The sequence below is a fragment of the Pararge aegeria genome, chromosome 13 (assembly GCF_905163445.1).
Source record: "Pararge aegeria chromosome 13, ilParAegt1.1, whole genome shotgun sequence".
Classification (NCBI taxonomy): Eukaryota; Metazoa; Arthropoda; class Insecta; order Lepidoptera; family Nymphalidae; genus Pararge; species Pararge aegeria.
The window spans coordinates 5,989,575-6,008,983 of NC_053192.1; the positions used below are offsets into that span (position 1 = coordinate 5,989,575).

At 33.7% G+C, this 19,409-nt stretch overlaps 3 protein-coding genes across 6 annotated transcripts in view; all 3 read right to left on the bottom strand.

Annotated features, from left to right (window-relative positions):
• Positions 1-817: 817 nt before the first annotated feature.
• On the bottom strand, positions 818-9,031 carry LOC120628927. Of its 2 annotated transcripts, XM_039897602.1 has the most exons (11): positions 8,879-9,031; positions 8,020-8,146; positions 6,673-7,210; positions 6,150-6,203; positions 5,721-6,047; positions 5,544-5,645; positions 4,909-5,157; positions 3,958-4,155; positions 3,687-3,831; positions 1,465-1,563; positions 818-969 (listed from the first exon to the last, which is right to left on the bottom strand). In XM_039897602.1, the coding sequence occupies exons 1-11, from the start codon at positions 8,982-8,984 to the stop codon at positions 818-820; spliced, it is 2,097 nt and encodes a 698-aa protein (XP_039753536.1). In that variant the 5' UTR covers positions 8,985-9,031. The 2 variants fall into 2 exon arrangements, with proteins under 2 accessions (XP_039753536.1, XP_039753537.1); XM_039897603.1 differs by lacking the exon at positions 4,909-5,157.
• A 2,132-nt stretch (positions 9,032-11,163) lies between these two features.
• LOC120628717 (cytochrome c oxidase subunit 6A1, mitochondrial-like) lies at positions 11,164-12,670 on the bottom strand. Its single transcript, XM_039897295.1, has 3 exons — positions 12,504-12,670; positions 12,268-12,413; positions 11,164-11,330 (listed from the first exon to the last, which is right to left on the bottom strand). Exons 1-3 carry the CDS (start codon positions 12,592-12,594, stop codon positions 11,247-11,249), a joined length of 321 nt encoding a protein of 106 aa, XP_039753229.1. The 5' UTR covers positions 12,595-12,670; the 3' UTR covers positions 11,164-11,246.
• Positions 12,671-15,380: 2,710 nt separating this feature from the next.
• The window catches only part of LOC120628548 (serine/threonine-protein kinase S6KL), a 92,445-nt gene continuing 88,416 nt past the window's right edge, over positions 15,381-19,409 (bottom strand). For 2 of the 3 annotated variants that reach the window (XM_039896962.1, XM_039896961.1), the window contains 3 exons: positions 17,112-17,218; positions 15,663-15,864; positions 15,381-15,583 (listed from right to left, as the gene is read on the bottom strand). In XM_039896962.1, coding sequence (XP_039752896.1) covers positions 15,461-15,583; positions 15,663-15,864; positions 17,112-17,218 — 432 coding nt within the window. In that variant the 3' untranslated portion in view covers positions 15,381-15,460. The remainder of the gene's footprint in view (positions 15,584-15,662; positions 15,865-17,111; positions 17,219-19,409) is intronic. The other variant, XM_039896960.1, reaches the window with a different exon arrangement.

Here is a 19,409-nt window from a genome sequence, read left to right on the forward strand (position 1 = left end):
AACTCAATTGGAAGTGCAAGAAGCAGTCCTAAGAAATGTTTTTCACACTAAGTGAGATTGTGCAATGGATTGGTTTAACAGTGTTTGAAATATGGCTCAATTTAATAACAATAACAATATTTACTGCCCTGCTAGCTCTTAAGATTGAGGGTTTGGTGAACAGTGCATGGTGGACAATATTTGCCCCATTATTTGTTAGTGATGCTATGAATGCATACTTTTGCTGTATAGTTTGTATAAGAATGACACTAGAAAACTCTTACAAGGCATCAGTATACAGGGCTTCCTGGAGTTTTATATTTTTAGGTCTGACATTTGTATTTAAGTTCTTATTGTGTAGAAAGTTACAAGGTGACTCAGAAATAGAGCACAGTGAAGTTTTTGCACCTTTATTTATTTTATTGCAGCTTATAGCTGTAAGGGCATGTCAGTTACATCAATAATAACCAATAAATCAATATGTATTTAAATATAATCATTGATGTATGATTATTGTAATAGTTAAGGTATTCAGGAAATTTAAAAAAGCTGAACATTACTGGTCAAAATAGTTTATTAGCTAACAAATATAATACAATGGAATTTTATTTGTTTGTTAGTAAGAGTTGTAGTAGAGAATTAGTAAGAATAATTAAGTTAATAAAACAATACAAAGAAATTCTCATTAAGCATTAATTTAATGAAATATACTAAGCAAATATCTTAATTAATATTATTAAAAATTGTTAAATTAAAATTCAAAGAAATTGAATGTATTTTGTAGTTATGAGTTTCGTAAGTAAATTAAAACAAAGCAATGATCATATTGCAAATTAATTTAACGAAACATACTGAACAAACCACTTCTTTTTATCTTCTCGTCTCCACCAAAATTGAAATTAAAATTATTACTCTGATTTTGTGCATTAGAATCTGGTTGATTAACAGAAGATGTGCTCCCGAAAAAGGAAAAGCCTGTCTTCCTTAATCCTATAATTTAAAACATACAATAAAAATCAAAATACAAAAGATTTTATTTTTAAAAACAAATGTTGGATATTTTGTCCAACTGAAGATAAACATTTAATTATAACACTTAATTTTAAATTAAAAACTATATTGTTTAATATTTTATCAAAATTAAGCTTAATTTGCTATACTCAGCGAAAAGAAGGAGAATCTTAATAATATATATTAATAATATATTGAGGGTATATTGCCGGGGATCTGTTTGGTGTGGAGTATAAGGATTGAAGAAATTATAAATTACACCAGCTTAATTTTGATAATATATTATGGATTTCTTCAAAGAAACGCAGAAAATTTTTTCAAACGCCTGCTTCTATCCAATATTGTTTAATATTGTCAAAACTTTTTACTATTCATTATATAAACTTGAAGTGTCTCTGTCATTTAAAAATAACTGCCTTTATTTAACTATTGATTAATCTATACTATTGATAGGTCAATGTAACAATACTATACCTGATATAAAGCTTGGACCCTCCTGAGACAGTACTTGAACTTTGTTATCACTGGTTTGCATTTCATCATCAGCTTTTGGTGATAATAGAAGGCTAGAATCTGGAATGTCATGTAATAAAATAAAATTAACATAAAAAAATTATAATCTTTTTTTCTATATAATAGAAATAATTAATTAAGTTTATTTTAATAGAGAAAACATTTAATTTTATGACCAAAATGTGGCTGTCATCTGAGCTAGAGGATTGAGGTTTAATACTGGGCATAGGTGTTTCAAGAATTAGAAGCTACCTAAAAAAATTCAGCCAAAGCCGTTTGTCTATACATTTATTCTCTGCTCAAGCATTCTTGACGATAATTGGCACAGAGATTGCTTGCGTCCTAGAGCTGGTCGGACAAAGAAAACCTTTTATCCCAGTAAAAAATAATAAAGCTAACGACCCATGTATAGGTATGCAAAAACAGACAAACTGATAGCAAAGCAGTATGGAAACTACTACAAAGATGCGAAAAAGCACACTCACACAGATGCACGCCTTTAGAAGGCCCCGAAGCTATTAGGTAGTTTAGTCGTGGTTACCACGAGCAGAGACGAGCGGTAGCTCACGTTTCTCCAGTGCGTTGTTGGTTGGTATTTATTTCATCACTTGTCTAGTTTCTGTTTTAGCTTATACCTATATTCTGGTCCTTACGTATGGAATTGGCGATTTGTCGTACTGGCCACTTTGGTGTAAATATAGTCTCTTTGGTTAGTAACTTCTATTTCAAATTTATACCGCTATTTACCTACTCTGCGTTTGTGTTTTGAATACCCAAATTCATTGGTTTTTCCCTTTTTTTTTAAATATCACTATTTACGAATACGAGTTCGTGGTACCGTGCTGCAGAAACGGCTCGAAGGATTAATGATGTGTATAGCGGCGGTATCGCAAATGAAATCACAGTGCGTTTTTGGTTCTAACGTTTTTGTTCTGGAAATTACGATATGCAGAACAAGCCTCGTGGAAGGAGACCAAATTTGATAATGAAGAATCGAAGGCCATCGTGGAAGCGGATTCATCACAAAACACGTCCGAGCTAGCTAGGTGTTTGCGACAAAACTGTTTAATCCACTTTAAGCCAATTAGGAAGAAGAAAAAGCTTGAAATTGAATTGAGTGCAACTGCTGTATTTAATTACTCAACCACAAGCACAATAATGAAGGTTTCTAAATCGAATCATTACCTGTGATGCAAAGTGGATACTGTACGATAATCTGAAACGCTCATCGCAATGGCTGAACCCTGGCGAACCAGCAAAATCCTGACCAAGGCAAAAATTTACTCAAACAACTTGTTAGTGTTTGGTGGACTAGTGCCAGTGTCGTTCACTTCAGCTTTCTTTAATCTGACCAGGCGACTACGGCAGATGTCTTTTGTCGACAACTGCAAACCATGATGGAAAATCTAGATGCTGAACAATCGAGGCTGGTAAATCGCTCTGGGCCACTGCTTCAGGACAACGCTAGACCACGCACAACAGACAGCTACCAGATTAGAGGAGCTTCAATATTAATGACTAAAACCTCCACCGGGAGTACCCAGGACCTTGCTCCAAAAGATTACCATTGATTTCCAAATTTCGATAACTTCTTGCAAGAAGAAAAATTCTACTCCGATGGGGCAGTCCAAAGAATGTTTTTTTTAGTAAAGGGATCAATAAACAATACTTTGATATAATGAATATACCTTTTTAAAAACGCCTTTATTTTCCTCTCTTACAAACATCAATTTCATCATTTCCGCCATCTGATGATGGCGGAGATTCAACCCATTACCGGCCCACTACAGAGCAAGTCTCCTCCTACAATGACGAGCGGTTAAGGCCGTAGGCCGTAGTCCACCACGCTGGCCCAGTGCGGATTGGTTGACTCTACAAACCTTTGAAACATCACGTATATAGAACTCTCAGGCATGCAGTTTTCCTTCACCATTGAGGACAAGTGATATTTTAAATAAAACGCCCATAACTTAGAGAAATTACAGGTGCGAGCTCCTACCCTATGCGTATCCAGTGTTGATAGTGACAAATTATTGCATAAATACAGAAAGGCCTTCACTACTCTTATATGCAATGAGTATAATATATGGAGTCAAGTTCGTGTCCTAGTTATACTTACCTACATACCTTCTTAAGTATTATATTAACGTAGGTGCGATCAAAATATATTTAGGAAATATTACCAATACATTGTGGAAATTCTGCATCTGCATCCTCATAGCCTGTAGTGTTCATAGAAATATTCAGCGAGTCTGGTAAGTCCTGAATGAAGTTTTTAAAAGATTGTCCAGCTTTAAAGGCGTTGTCTTTTTGTGAGCTTTCTTTACCCTTAAATAGAGAGCCAATATTTATTGCATTTAATTTACCTTCTTTATCTTTTAACTAACTTAACTCTTAATTGTGTAAAAGCCAATGTACTGTAATTGTAATTTATATTAATTATGCAAAACATACCTCCTCAAATTCGGTGTCAGTTGTTGTATTAGGTTGATTTGTCTTTTCTGTACCTATTCCAATTATATCATTTTCTGGTTTATTGCCTGGTTCATCAAGGATCTCTATAACTTCCATTTTATCTTTTGCGTAATCAATATTGGTAGCGCCTTTTTGCTTTTCTCCGAAAAATTTTGAAGTAACAAGTTTATCTGTCACCTAAAATTGTTTTATGTAACATTTTATAAGTGGGTACTAAGTTTATTCATATATATTCAACTAGCGGACCCTCTTGACTTCGTTTGCGTATAAGTCAATCAAGAAGCTAGAATAGATATGATGTTAGCATAATCATCGTGGCTAACTATATATATACCTATTTTTATTTTACGTGGTATACTGAGTTAGTAAATTGTCATTATTTTAGTTGATACATACATACATACATCTATCCTCACAAACTTTCGCATTTATAATATTAGTAGGATGGTACGCATGCATTCGATCGCTGTCCCATATGCCTTCGACTTGCTGTTATTAGCGAAGAGTTATGTCATTTATCTCAGACATTTTTTATGAGATCTTCATAAAAATTAGACAACACATGCTTGATAGTAAACACTTTCAAATAAAAAAAGGATTATTATAATCGGTTCAAATTTAACGCAGATATGAAGTAAAATTTATAAAAAAAATAATCCCATTTCCCGGAGTAACTTATTGTTTATCGGGATACAAAGTATCCTATATGTTGACCCGGAATATCAGTTACCACTATACCTAATTTTATTTAAACCCGTTCAGTAGTTTTCACGTGATGCCCGGCCAGACAGACAAAAATTAAATAAAAATCCGTTTTGGACTGCATCGATTATAAAGCATCCCCCGGTAAAAAAATTCTAAATATATTAAATCGTACAGAAATCATCCAGTTACAGTTTTATTATAGGTATATTGATTATGTTAATTTACCATAGGCATCGCTGTATTTTTTGTGTATGTAAATTCTGGTGATAGATTTAAATTGTGTTTTTTAAATACAGAATCCTTTATCTTGTTGTAGCTATCATCGCTAACTGTACTAGCATTTAATTCGTTATTAGAGGTATTATTTACTGCATTATCATCTTCTTGAGATTTTGTATCACCAGTTATCGAGTTAGGTAAATCTTCAATTGTCATAATATCAGTATTAAATTTAACTCTTTTCTCTTGGGAATTCTGAAATATTCATATTTAATTTTCATAGTCAAGCGCATATCGATCTGCTCTACGCAAATGCGATCGAAAAATTAAACAGCGCCCTTACCTAACTCAAATAAATAAATCGTTATAGTCAAAATTATCAAGGAAATCATCCCTAATGTTAAATCATCCCCCAATAACAGTCCACTGCACGGACAAAAGGCCTCGCCGAAAGGCAGGGTTTGTACATATTACCGCAGAGGATGTTAGTAGTAGCACAAAGAAAGCTACTGCCCGAAGAGAAGCGAAGAGAAGAAGTGATGCCAAGTATATTCTGATATGCCTTTACCATACGGCACAAGGCTACATTGTTATATGTAGGTAATTAAACGCTAAAATGATAAAATGATAAAAGGCGATACCCGCTCGAGATCTACAAACTGGGTTGGTGGTAAGATAACATCCTGCGAAACTTTTATTGTCAAGTCAATTTTCTCAATCTCTTCTGTCTGTTGATCTATTACCTAAAAATGTGTAAGATATTTTAGTATAAACATCATGGCATACATTTGATATCATTTAAAATTAAAGAAATATACTTTGTCCTTGTCCTCTTCTTCCTTTTGTTGAGACGCTCCAGCTTTAATTACATTAACATCATGAAGCTGATAAGGATTGATTTTAGAAATAATTTTGTAAGTTCCAGTTGTATCTAATTTAACATCGTCTAATATATGAATTAATTTTTTATCAGTGTATTTCTTTGCTTGATCTATCTTTGTTGGTGACGTAAAATATGGTGAAAGATTTACTTCGTCAATGTTTTCAGCAACCTTCGCCTTTTTTGGAACATCATATTTAATTGGAGAATAGGAAACTGAAGATCTTTTAAAAATTGCTGTATTTTTATAACTAACTTTCTGTATCTATAAAAATAAAGTAAAATTTGTTTAATTTGGTAGTCTGGGGCTTATAAACTTAATACCAAGAAATTACAATTTTAAATTGATTGTAAAATAAGAAGTTACCTGATCAAATCCAATGGGAACTAAACCCATATTCAGAAGATGTAGTTTTGGTAGCTTAAAAAAAATATATTTTGAAATAAATATATTTATATATATTTTGTATATCAAGTAATTAGGTACTTTGTTCCGCTACAAATGATTGCTTGCCCACAGCGATCTCAATTATTAAGAATAGTGACATTGCCCCTGAGAGCAATATCAGTTTTTATTAAACGTGTGGTCAATCAATCAGTGTTATATATTGGTCAAAAACGCCCCGTCTACCTTAAACCAGACCTTAGGTCCTGATTCTCCCGAAGATTAAAATAAACTGATGTAAAAAAAATTACTTTAAATATGACACTTCTTCGTACAATGACTATCATTTTATATTATGTGATATTACGGCTATAACATTATAGAAACAGGGCCCTGTCCTGAGTAAGATAAGATAATATATATTATTCCTACATATATGGGTATATGTAGGAATAGATCCGAAATAGATTTAGCCAGAGATGTCCACAAAATATAAAGCTTTTACCACTAAAGTGTCATGGGCCTCATTTTTAGGTAGATATTCAGTATCCTCATCAGATACATTCTTAGCTTTAATAGTTCGTTTTTCTGGTGGGGATACAAGCAATGCATTTTTCACAGTGGCGTTATTATTTTCTTTTTCCTTAACAATCTTTTTTATTTCATTTCTTTTATCATCAATTAGTTTTAAAATAATAGGTCGTTGGTGAATCATATAATCAGCCAATTCTATTATATATTTTTGGCCCAAATTTATCAATTCAGTTTTCTTTAAATTTATATCATTGGATAGTTTTTTAGTCTCAATGATGAGAGAGCTAATATTTCCTCTAACAGTTTCAATTTTATCATTTACTTCAAAATATCTCTTGATAAAATGGATACTTTCAAATCGGCTTTTACAAGTTAACCACTTGTCTTCGTATTTTTTGATGTTAATTTTTATATTTTCAATCATATTTTGCCTTCCCTCTTTAGCCAGTAATAACTGCTTTTTGAGATCTATCATTCTAGATTTATTGGACTCGAGTGCAACAAGCAAGCTGCAAAGTTAAGTAAATATAATAAATCACGAAAGTTCAAGTAACTTGGAGAACCGATGGACGTTTTAGTCCCAAGATACTTCAATGGCTATCCAGCATTAAAGCGAATATTGGTCGCTGGATTTAGAACGCAAATGGCTGTACCTCCTCTATGAGTGAGGAGGCCCAGTGCTTAGCAGCATATTAATTAGGCCATTTCTCAAATACCGACGCCAGGTAGGAAATGTATTTGGTATTACTCGCGCTCTAATACCAAATACCTTACTTATCTATCTATAGATATGTAAGGTATTCTAACGGTAACTTCGTTAGACGGAAACTGCTGTACCTACATAGGACTACTTATTACTTCTGTATGGAGTCCAAAGTCCAAATCACAGGATCAGGATCTGGTGTCTACCAACACTGCATTAATCGGTGTAGAGATTTCATTCCAGCACCTTGGGACACAAGCGTCTGTCAGTTCTCCGAACGATGTGTCCCGCTAACTGCCCCTTCAACTTCGTGACTCGTCGGTAGCTCTTGTATTTTACGGATCTCTACATTTCCGATTTGATCAATTAGAGATACTCCTAGCAAAGCTAACTCTATCGCTCCTACACACAGACCTAGAGCCACGATGAGACCCAGAGCTAGCGGAGTATGTTTCGGACACAATAAACTCTAAGACGCGCGCCACTTTGAGCAATCTAAGCTATAATATGCCGAAGTCTAGCTTTGTAGCTAGACAGAGTGCAGCAAGCCTTGCCTTGCTATTATTAGATTTACCTATGGTATATTATACTTACCGAATTTAATAGCAAACTTACCTTTCTTTTTTTTGTTGGTCCAGTTTTATCTCATTTCTCATTATCGCATTAGCATTTCTCATAAAATAACAAACTTGTTTTTGATGTTTAGTATGTTTGCTTAATTTCTTTTGTAGTAGTACTTTAGCTATAAGAGTGAAAAACATAAATATTATGATAATTATTTATTGTATCGAAATGAATTTGGTATTTTTAATACTTAAGTACTTATTTTTTATTTTATTTCATCGAAAAATACCAAAAAAAAAAGTATTGCATTTAAAGGTTGTAAAACATAAACTCTTAAGAGTTTAACCGTTACACCCTGCGCCGTCGACAATCATTGGTCGTGAATACAAGCTAAATTCTAAAATTACGAATACTATAATACTTACATATTCATGTAAGAAATCTTTCTCTTAAGTAACCAGCTGTACCTACCTAGCAACGCTACGCAATGGGGGCTGTTAATCTCTGTTTCCTCAGTAAACGTCTGTAAGTACCTACTTAGATACTCTATTAAAGAAATTTGACGAAAAATAAAAATAAACGCGAATGAATCAACATGTTACTTTGGAGTTTTCCGGACAGTAAGGGAGTAGCTGATTATTTTATTCATAAACGTAGGTAAACTTTTTAATTTAATAAGTAACTGCCCAAAACTTATCTGTGTAGTTACATATACATACAGATATCGAATGTTTTACGTATAATAAGAAATCTTTGTACACGATATATATAATCGAAAGACAAAAAATCTGCATTCATTTCAAGTAATATATATATCCAGTTCCAGATTCCAGATTAATCCATTTCAACTAATACTTAGTTTTTAATACTAATTTAATCAACTCAATGGATAATAGGTGCTACATCTTACCTTCTATACATTCGATTGAAAATACGATATGCAAATGGCATTCATTGATTTCATTAGAATAAGGTACAATTGCTTTAGTATTATCGCCTGTTGCATTGTTGGCCATTGTATCTATTATTCTACTTGAAAATAGTCACAAATTAAAAATAAATAACGAACTGAGTCGGTAGCGAAACATAAGAATGGCGGAATTCAAAAATATGGCGGTTTTTTTTTTTAATGAACAGACTATTGAATTTTTGATGACGTAGCTATTAACAATATTTTTTTATTATTAACATCCTTTGAACGACAGCAAAGTAACTTGCAAGCAAAATTTGGCGCATTTCTATTAAAAACAAAGACTAATAATAAAAACTAAAAATGTTTGTATCCTCACAAGTTAAAAAAATAATAACGACAACTTATAAACCGCTGTTAGTCGTGCTCCTCACGTCTGAGGATCGCGAACACCTACACTACCATTACTTATACGATTGTACGCCATTTCATTCTATCGCATAATGAAATGGCGTACAATCCAAGCATATGCATTTATAATATCACAATAACTACCTATTAGCTTAATAGGTAGTTATTGTGATTATCGCACAGGCACTTATTTCATTTGTTTAGATTTGTGTCACTGGTGCTAATTATTGGGGACTAATCCTGTATTTACTTAAGTGTCCTTAAATATTCCAATTTTCAAAAGTATATCACTCTCTATATAAAAATTGTACTCTCTTGATATGTATTTATATCTTTGTAACTATTTTTTTTTTTCTTTGGTGTACAATAAAAGTGTATTCATTCATTCATTCATTTATATCACAACTTTTTCACCGATATTTATTTATTGGTTTATTTAGTTATGAGATGTGTATGCAAAGTTATTGCAACAATAATATAATGTAAAGGTATTATAATGTCTATAATAGATTACATTGAGAGGCATTTTTTTTCCAGGCATTCTTAGTTTTCTTGAACTTGGTGATAATTTTGGTATAGTAGTTTGCATACGATAATTTCTTGATCTTGGCCATTTGCTGCGGAAAACTTTTGCAAAGCAATTTGATGTGATCCTCCTATAAATATTGCGCAGCCCTAAGCTTCCCCTGACCTATGACTGTTTAGACAATATCACTTTGGGACGGGGTATTTTATCAGAAACTGGCTGTCCCGGCGAACTTCGTACCGGGGATCATTTAATTTTTTTTGATAAATGTTATATTTTAATACTTATTATCCTATTCCGGTCTAAGAGAAACCAAAAAAATATAATATCATAAAAATTGGTCCAGCCGTTCTTGAGATATAAATGATGTAACTAACACACTTTCTTTTATCTATATAGATAGGTGTCAATATCAATTTGTAGGAAAAGAATACTTCCCAGTACTTATACTACAATTTGAAATGTGCAGCTGTACCGTGAGGTGAGTGAGGCAAGTGAGACAAAAAAATTTTTTCGCCTCATTTCGGCGGCTATTTTTATTATTATAGCCTTGTTAGTTCACGGAATCAAGATATTTTGCATACTATTGTAGAGATAATTTAATGGAGATTAATTCCATACTTTAAAAAATTGATTTACTGCAATAGAATTGGAAAAAAAACACCAAAATAGGTCAAAAAAATTTCCTGTCCGTCATGTGTGAGACCCGAAAACTTGTGAAAAAATCCATTATTTGTGTTAAATTTTTTTTTTTTAAATTCTAATCGACGATTGTAGGTCACTGAATGCGAATGATTAATTAATTCAGTGTAGTTTAATTGCAATTAATAAAAAACGAAAACTGCAAGACTGTATATCTATATTTATCCATGTAAAATTAACATGGATGGTGATATATCTATTATGTACATTTTATTCCACCAGGGGCGCCTGTGCATCACTTTCCTAGTACAGCTGTTTTAAAACTTTTTTTTTTTTTCAATATTTGATAATTAAATGAGCATAATGAGTCGTGCACTTTTGGATTTTCCAAATTTTTTTTTTTTTTAAATTTGTTTGTACAAAAAATCTTTGAACAAAATTAAAAGGTCTAAATAGTGCTTGTTGTGTAAAATTGTGGTCATCGTAAAGAGAAAATATTATAAAAGGCTTCTTATATACCTGTAGTTCTGAGATTTGTGTCTTGTCATTAATCTTTTTTATCTATCATAAATGAAACCACTTTCTTAACATTTCAGGCAGTACAACCTGCATTTAAAGCAGCATGTCATAGTTCTTAATTTCTCTCCTATGATTCCTATATGACTAATGGGGTTCTGTTTCCACACTGCATATGATTAAAATGCACTTTTAGTGTTTTAAGTTTATTAAATTAGGTACATAACACAGATTTTCTAAATACAGAAATTAACCAGGCTGGCTGATTAAGAACTAATGATCTTCGTAGCCACTGGGCAGAGCATTCAGATGAGGGTTGTGGAAGAGAGACTTCTGGCCATCACCCCATGGAAAACGCTGAAATCAGAGATTATTATAGATAAAGTATAAGTTAAGTGCCTTTGTTCCTTTGCACTATAATATAAATAGACACTGTTGCTTAAAGCAGTATTATTTTAAAATTATATACCCACATCATAATTACAAAATAAGAGCATAAACAAATATAAAATAAAACTGCTCAAATGATGGAAGATGGTAAGGCTAACCTATTTGGGGTATGGCAGATTAATAAGGCCATATGTCAAATTGGTTTCTACAGTCCACCATACTGGCTAAATCACTTGGTTTTTTGAGTGTTCTGTTAAGAAATTTATATATCTACCAACCTGGAATTACAACATTTTTGTTGTCTACCCCAGTGCTTATTAAACAATTGGTCACTGACACGTAGCACTGACACATACATGATGGTAATCATTAAAACCTGATTGCATCTTTAGGGTTAAGAGTACTCGAACCTAGACCCTTACAGCAATAAAAGCAGGAACTAAAAGTTAAGAAAAGCTGGCTACAATTGAATGAAGTTGTTTCAGTAATTTAACGACTTAATTAATTGGTTGATTCGCCTAGTTGATCATCAGTGTTGTCGCACTTCTGGTTGCCACTGTTCCGAACGGAAACGGTGGCGCCACGTGACAACTATAGTGAAGTTATACTAATGCTACCCAAGCGCCATCATGAAAAACAAGGGTTTGAGATCGAAGGGGCGTGAGGTTAAATACTTTTTGCGGAACGGATGTCTGGCAGGCCAGAAATATGCTTGTCAGGCGAAAAGTAGTGACGGAGCAGAATTATTGGCCAAGCTAGGGATATGAGATATATTTTCCAAAGAATGTAAAGGTATTGTTCTAATGTAAGGTTTGCTGATAGTAAATGTAAATGTTTATACGATGATAACCGATGTGTCCTCTTTTAACAGGCTTTTAATTATTAGTAAGGAAGATAAAACTACCTTTGTGCGGATACGCAAGTAGTCGTAGGCAACAAACTCTGGGCGTTCGTGAGGTTCTTGGTGGGCCAAGTAAGCGTTCACCATACCCAAGCCAATAGCAGGTACTGCCACGAAGAAGGACAGATTCTTCCAAAGCTTCCAGCCACCTGTACGAGGAATGCAAAGTCAATTCCGTGCAACAAAGATAAGATTTTAATAGGTTATGTTATTACATAATTTCCACAAAATCGACTCACCTCCATGTCCCCCAGCAGTTGCAGCATGGGAAGCTAGACGGGCATTATTCCTAACATAGGCATTTACAGCCCTTTGCAAATAAAGTGCCATTTTGTAACACAGTTATCGACTCGAATGCAATATAATTTTGTTCTTTCTTACTACTGTCAATTGCCAATGTTATCAAAAACAACTGTCAAAGTCAGTTTTGAAACTATCGATTTTTGAATTACATAATTTACGCTTTTACTAGACGAACCAATTTCGTTGGTGTGTTTAACGGACCGACCGAAATTGCCAGCTGGTTGTAACTCGATACTATCGGATTACTTTTCAGTTTGTTTTAAAAAGATCGTAAATATAAACATAACAATCATTTTGATTTTTTTAACAGCGTTCAATGTACTCTACAATCAGACTTTAAATATATAATATTAATAGACTTAATGTTTTACGAAATATGAAAAAAAAAAATTAACTTGGCAAAACGAATTAGAGAAGGAATGTCTGCCATTTCTCCGTTTTACTTTTGTAAGGATCATTTAGTTTTAAATTCTAGAAGTAAGTAAGTAAGACTTTAAAAATTATAAATAAATATTTTTTCACAAAAATATTCAATAGACAATCGTTTCACATTACGAACATTCTACAACGTGTAAAACCGAATAATATTTCACAGGCTGTAAATTATGGAGGGTAGAGGTAAGGAGAGTCATCTTATATGGGAGAAAAGTTGAAAAAGTGTCCAGTTGTTGCGCTAAATAACAGTTCAATAATCCTCCACAATGGCGCTGGTGGATGCACAGGGTATGGTATGAATGTAGCAATCGTAGATGAATTGAAGTATGCCGAGTTAAAAAATTTAATGTCATTATCGACTAAAGTAGTTAATTATTGAGAATTTCAACAACTTACGTTGTACAAAATATTGTGGTAAATATAACCTTACTTCCTTGTAGCTCCATACTTCCTTGTTTATTTTTCAAGCCTACTCTAACAATATTTATATTTGGCGCTTCTTTTAAGAGTTACCCTGATGCAAATGTGGCGCCATCCTAATTTAATACATTTTGACGACACTTTTTCATATACACAGATGACTCTCCTTACCTCTACCCTCCATACTGTAAATGTACATTATGTACTGTCTCTGTCACTTATCTGTGAAACCGAAATCCTAATAGTTCTTGAGTAAACCACTGCCATAGTTTTTACTGAAAGAAATCAGACACATCTCTAACATCACATGCAAATTTAAAATTAAGTGACTCTTTTCCCTTTATTAGGTACGCGTCGCCTAGCGTAGGTACTATTCGCGTGTCCGTCTTTTATTTTCAATAGGTTTGTCATGAGTAAACACTTAGAATGTTTTGAATTCATTTGTATGGAAAAAGTAATATGCTTCTTTTGATTTTATATTTGTACAGGGTGAAATATCAATATGAAATATACTTATGCACCCTTCAACATTATTTCGCAATTCGGTTACATGTTGAATATAGATACATTTTAGACCTGTTTAAAATAACTGTGAGATGGCCTACTTATATTAAAATAAAGTACATTGAGATAAAAAATATAACTGTCTATACTTAGGAGCATGAAAATTAATAATAATTATTATTTTTTAATAATGTTTGTATTCTCTTTGAATAAACTTTTGTATTCTCTTTTAAGACTTAGACTCACTTGGAGAGTAGGTTTGTATACCTTAAATTAAGCACAGTACCTTAAAATGTAGAGAAAGAATGTACAACGTACATTTTAAATCGGGCTTATTTCTTCCGCCAAGCAGCATTGTTGAGATCATCAGATGTGCCATCTGCTTGCCCCGTCAATTATTAGGTACTAACACCAGTAGACCTTATCAAATCGTCATTTTAATGTAACCTCAATTGTCGAACCAGATGAAGTCTTTAAGGTAAGGAAGGAAATTAAGGTTACACAATACAAAAGGGTTTACCACATAATTTCATGTCAAATTTTCAGAGCAACTTAATTTCGTATCACTGAGATACAGAATCAGATCAGGAAGCGGTAATAGCCCAGTGGGTAGAACTTCACTTTAAGAGTGGTGAGTTCGAATCCTAGCTTTTAAAGTTATTTGCGTTAAGCAAGTTAAAATGACACTTCAATGGTGAAAGGAAACATCGTGAGCAAACCTGCGTACTTGAAAGCTCTCCATAATATTCTCGAAGGTGTGTGAAGTCCATCAATCTGCACTGGGCCAGCGTAGTGGACTACGGCCTTAACCCCTTCTCATTGTGGGAGAAGACCACAGTACCACAGTATTACCAGTTTTGGGCCGGTAATGGGTAACAACTCATGATGATGATGAAGAGTTTAGCTATGAGTTTAGTTAATTGACCGTTCACGTTTAAGGGTTGTCGAGCGAAACAGACAATGGCGGGCCGGACCGTACTAAAATCCCAAATTAAAAAACTAACGAACTATGTTAATAGCAGCCTTGTAGGCTCGCAATAAATAGTAATCGTACTAATATCGTTTAAAAATTTAAAGCCTTATCCAGATGTGTATCTTTTTGATAATTATCGTGATTGCGTACGCACAGAAGTAATGATACGATACGCAATACCGGCCGTTCCATGTCCAAATCTTGATGCGGTGTGAACACTGACCTCTATTTCTCCCTTTGGTTTTTTGTCCAATTGAAATTGGATTGGATTGTCGATTGTCGCGATTTTACCACTGCCAGTTGTGAAGCTGTACTGGTATTGACAAAAATTTGAATAAGGTACTTCCAGAGACACTCGTATGTCATATTTAGCGCTTCTAATAGAGAAAAGTTAAGCCTATATTAAGTTAGGGGCAATCTGCCTTGTTTTATTTTTTGAGGTGAGAGGGCACAAAGAATTATTAGGTCTAACAAAAAAAACATTTTAATTGAGATTCTAAAAACGAAATCTTACATTTCTGAAGATATTACGTAATAATACACACGTATTACTATTATTAGTTATAATAGAACTGCTTCTTGATCAAACTCAATAAATTCCTGTTTCTTTATGTTTTTTGCATTGTATAGATCAGCAGAGCTCTTACTGGCCAGATGGTTTTCCAAGACACATTTTGGTGACATCTAAAAAAATAAATAAAGTATTTAAAAAAGGAAGGAGAGACTAAATTACACAAAAAATACATATAAATAATTGAAATACCTTCTTAGACTTAATGCGTTCGAAATTAAATCCTAAATAAAACGCGGATTGCTGTAACTGACGAAGGTTTCGCAGACGCACTTTAGGATCTTTTTCTAATAATCGCATCAAAAGGGCTCTTGCTGGCTTTGCTAACTGATTAGCACTTTCCGGCAAGGAGCCTGGCGTAGGCAGGATAATGTTCAGCAGTTGTCCCTTGATACTAGAGAGTAAAAAAATAACAATGTTATTACATACTTTTATTTATACAATATGTGTTACACAGATAATGCTAGATGTACCTAGACGGTTTTTTAGATCTATTTTAAGTATTATTTTGATTTACAAGTTATTTAGTTTTTTTTAGAAATATTTTATTTTATTTACAATATATTTTTTCTTTACAATCGAAATAAAACAGTGCTACTCATATATTAGCGGATATATAACCCTTTTATCGTATTCGATCCAACCTTAAACCTCGAACGAGTTCCCTCGCAATCGAAGTGAAAAGCAGACTGTGTAACTATGTCATAAAACCAAATTGGAAATTAAATATTTGAAGGAATAAATAAGTACATTTGGTAATCGCTTTATAAACTACTGTCTCAATTCCCTACTAATAATAAACATGCACAGCAATAACTTAATGTTTTTACTGCATTCTCTATGCAGTTTAGGTTATGAGAAGGCGAGTATTTTATCCTAGCAGGAAAATTCGTGCATATGGATTATATCAATCATGTTTGTTACTAGGACCTCTTCATGGTTTAATCTTATGTAATCACTAATCACTTACTTTATATCACTTGATTTAACTTTTGATGAAATCATTGTGGAAAGCTTCGCCATAATATTCTCAAAGGCTTATGATTATAAAGTATACTAAACCGCATATGGCCCGCATATATTATCAGGAAGACCCGTGCCCTGAACTGTGCTGATAACATTGATTTAATAAAAAAGGTAATGATGATCATTAAGTAACTCAGATAAATGACTGCAGTAATTCAATTTCCGTTGTTACATTATTGTGATTAATGTTTAAAAAATGGTATATGGATGAACGGTGGAATAATGAAACACACGTTCCTACTTAATTATTTTCAAAAACTATTTGAAAATACTGCATAGTAGTTTGTCTCCAAGGTGTTAACATTAATTGTAAAAAGTCTATTTTTCTTACCTGCCTTTTAATGTAAAAATGTAAAAAAAATCTTTTTGTTACTTTTAAGCAATAGGTATGTTAATATCTTTATACTATAAGAAAAAATATTTTAATTTTGTTTGTCCTTATTTGTATTACCTATCGTACCTACTTGTTTTTTATATTTTTAAAACATACCTACTTTACACTTAACTAAAAAAAGTAATAAAAATTTGGTTTACATTTGAAGACAATTAAGAAAAAGCTGAGTGTAGATTAGCCATCTTCAGTCCGGCTGAATAAACTTGTATCAAAACATTTACCTGTCATTTGATGCACTGCTGCCCTCTGAAGTAGTAACGGTTGCCGAAATAGCATTCTGCCCCATTCTGTCGCGTATTGCTGGTACGTTGACCGCAGGCGTCGGATACTGAAAAATATAAAACAAATATGACTTCCACAAAATTTTTATCACCCTCTCTGGCGGAGTGGGAGATCCCTAGTACGATCACCTACAGGAGCAATTAGAAAAAAAACTGAATTTCCTCAAGTCTGGTTTTGGGAGGCTACAAAGACTTGGCTGGTAACCGTCCGACGTGAGTGCTCAAAGCGATTTAACATTCCAGTCATCGTCATCATCATTTCAACCAATGGACGTCCACTGCTGGACATAGGTCTTTAGTAGGGTGTTCCACAACACACACTATTCGAAAACTTTAGTCTTCAGACACTGACACTGTTTCCCGAACGGGCAGCGTTCCGAGTTGGATTCGGCGGTTCACCTCATTTTAGAAATATTTCGAGAACGTTCCAATGCGGCCGCGTAATGCGTCGACTAGGGGTATGTGTTTAAAATAACTGCCTTACCACTAACATTTTAGCCCCCTAGCATGTCAAATTCTAGAATAGAGTAGTCAAAAGTTAACTTGTAATGGATTAAAAATAAAATCGAACGTATAGCTACAAGATCTGTTCCACTACTCACACAGAGCAGTGCGACATTAATTTGCCCGATGATGATGATACTGTGATGATTACGTACAGTGGACGGGTCGGTAATCAGGATCAGCTAATACAACGAACCTTCATCAATATTAACACGGGCCACACTGTGCGATTCTCACAGAACATATTTTTTACAAGTACTTTAAAAATCCTCATGAAATTTAAGCCTAATTTGCTATACTCCGCGTAAAGCAGGAGAATCTGTATAACTTAACAATTATTCATTGTAAAGTCAACATCTCCTGTGGATGCTCCGGTGTCGAAGCGAAATAAACCCTACATTGCCGAAGATCTGGAGTATAAGGATAATGAAATTATAAATTACACCATACAGATTCTCTTGCTTTTCGCGGAGTATAGCAAACTAGGCTTAATTTTCATGACATACATAGATTTCCGCAAAGTAACGCCTGCTTCTATCCAATATTAAAAATCCTCGTTCTTTCCGCTAAGTATATAGTAAATATACTTTGTAACCATTATTAACGACTAAAAATTACTTTCTTTTAGTCTGCAGTTACCTAAGCTAAAAGACACTATAATTTGATTGCAGCAGCCGCCAGCCCCTTATCAACAATCTTTTCGAACCGGGGCAGAAACTGTTTAGTGTAGCCCCTTTCTACAAGCTTTTGAGATAAATTACTTAAAACATAAAAGTAAATTCGGCTTTCTTTCACTTGCAGACTTTTAGTGAGGACAGCCTCACTAAAAGTCTACACACACTGCTGCTTCCGATACAATTCGTTCTCATTACTATAAAAATAAATACTTGAAACGTGACTTGAAATAATTCAGGCAGCACCACTTGCATATACCTAATTCAATTGACGTGCGATCAAACGCGGCGTCTAGTACTCTTCATGTGTTTTTCATAAGCCATGTCTACGCACATCAGCCACCATAACCCGTCTGAGGACATTAGACTGAGAGCCGGTGAACGGTTTGACTAATACTTATTATTATTCATTTCATTCTGTATTTGTTTTTAACCCCCGAATTAATAAGTTTAACGTGTCACCGTGTGTGTGTGTGTGCATGCGTGTGTGTGTGTGTGTGTGTGCGTGCGTGTGCATACGTGTGTGTGTGTGTGTGTATGTGTGTGTCTGTGGTTAGATTTTTTTTTCTTTTCTTTGAAAGGTGAATTAGTGAATTAGTCGGGAGTGTTCTTAGCTTTATTTGATGAAAATCAATCTAAGATAGCCGCCGGCCCAAAATGTCACACAATTACAGTTTTTCACAACTCCTTCAATATCGGTATCAAATGACTAATAGAAGTGTTTTTGTTAGTGAAAAAACTAGTTCTGAGGGATAGAGTTTTAATCCCTTTTTAGTCGTAGAGTCAATTAGTCTCCCTGAACACCCGTATGAGTTATTTATTTATTTAGTACCGGCTTCAAATGAAAAAAACTTTCTTGATCAAGCTAAACCCCACCAGCTGTGAGATTTTGATAACGGTAATAATGAGTTATATGAACCGTTTTTTTTTTTCATAAAGCATCAGTGAGATGTTTTTTTGCCTATTACAATCTAGCCTATTTACTTGACTAATGAGTAACTTATTTTTAATATAATCCAATGGCTTAACTCAGTCTTACTATGATTTAGCACTTTGTTTG

Coding starts and splice junctions, on each gene's coding strand:
- LOC120628927 (XM_039897602.1), bottom strand. CDS start 8,984: ATGGCCAACAATGCAACAGGCGATAATACTAAAGCAATTGTACCTTAT. Junction 8,147..8,878: donor TTCAATCGAATGTATAGAAG/GTAAGATGTAGC, acceptor TCACTCTTATAG/CTAAAGTACTACTACAAAAG. Junction 3,832..3,957: donor CTGACACCGAATTTGAGGAG/GTATGTTTTGCA, acceptor TCTCTATTTAAG/GGTAAAGAAAGCTCACAAAA.
- LOC120628717 (XM_039897295.1), bottom strand. CDS start 12,594: ATGGCACTTTATTTGCAAAGGGCTGTAAATGCCTATGTTAGGAATAAT. Junction 12,414..12,503: donor AACTGCTGGGGGACATGGAG/GTGAGTCGATTT, acceptor TTCCTCGTACAG/GTGGCTGGAAGCTTTGGAAG. Junction 11,331..12,267: donor ACTTGCGTATCCGCACAAAG/GTAGTTTTATCT, acceptor CTCTGATTTCAG/CGTTTTCCATGGGGTGATGG.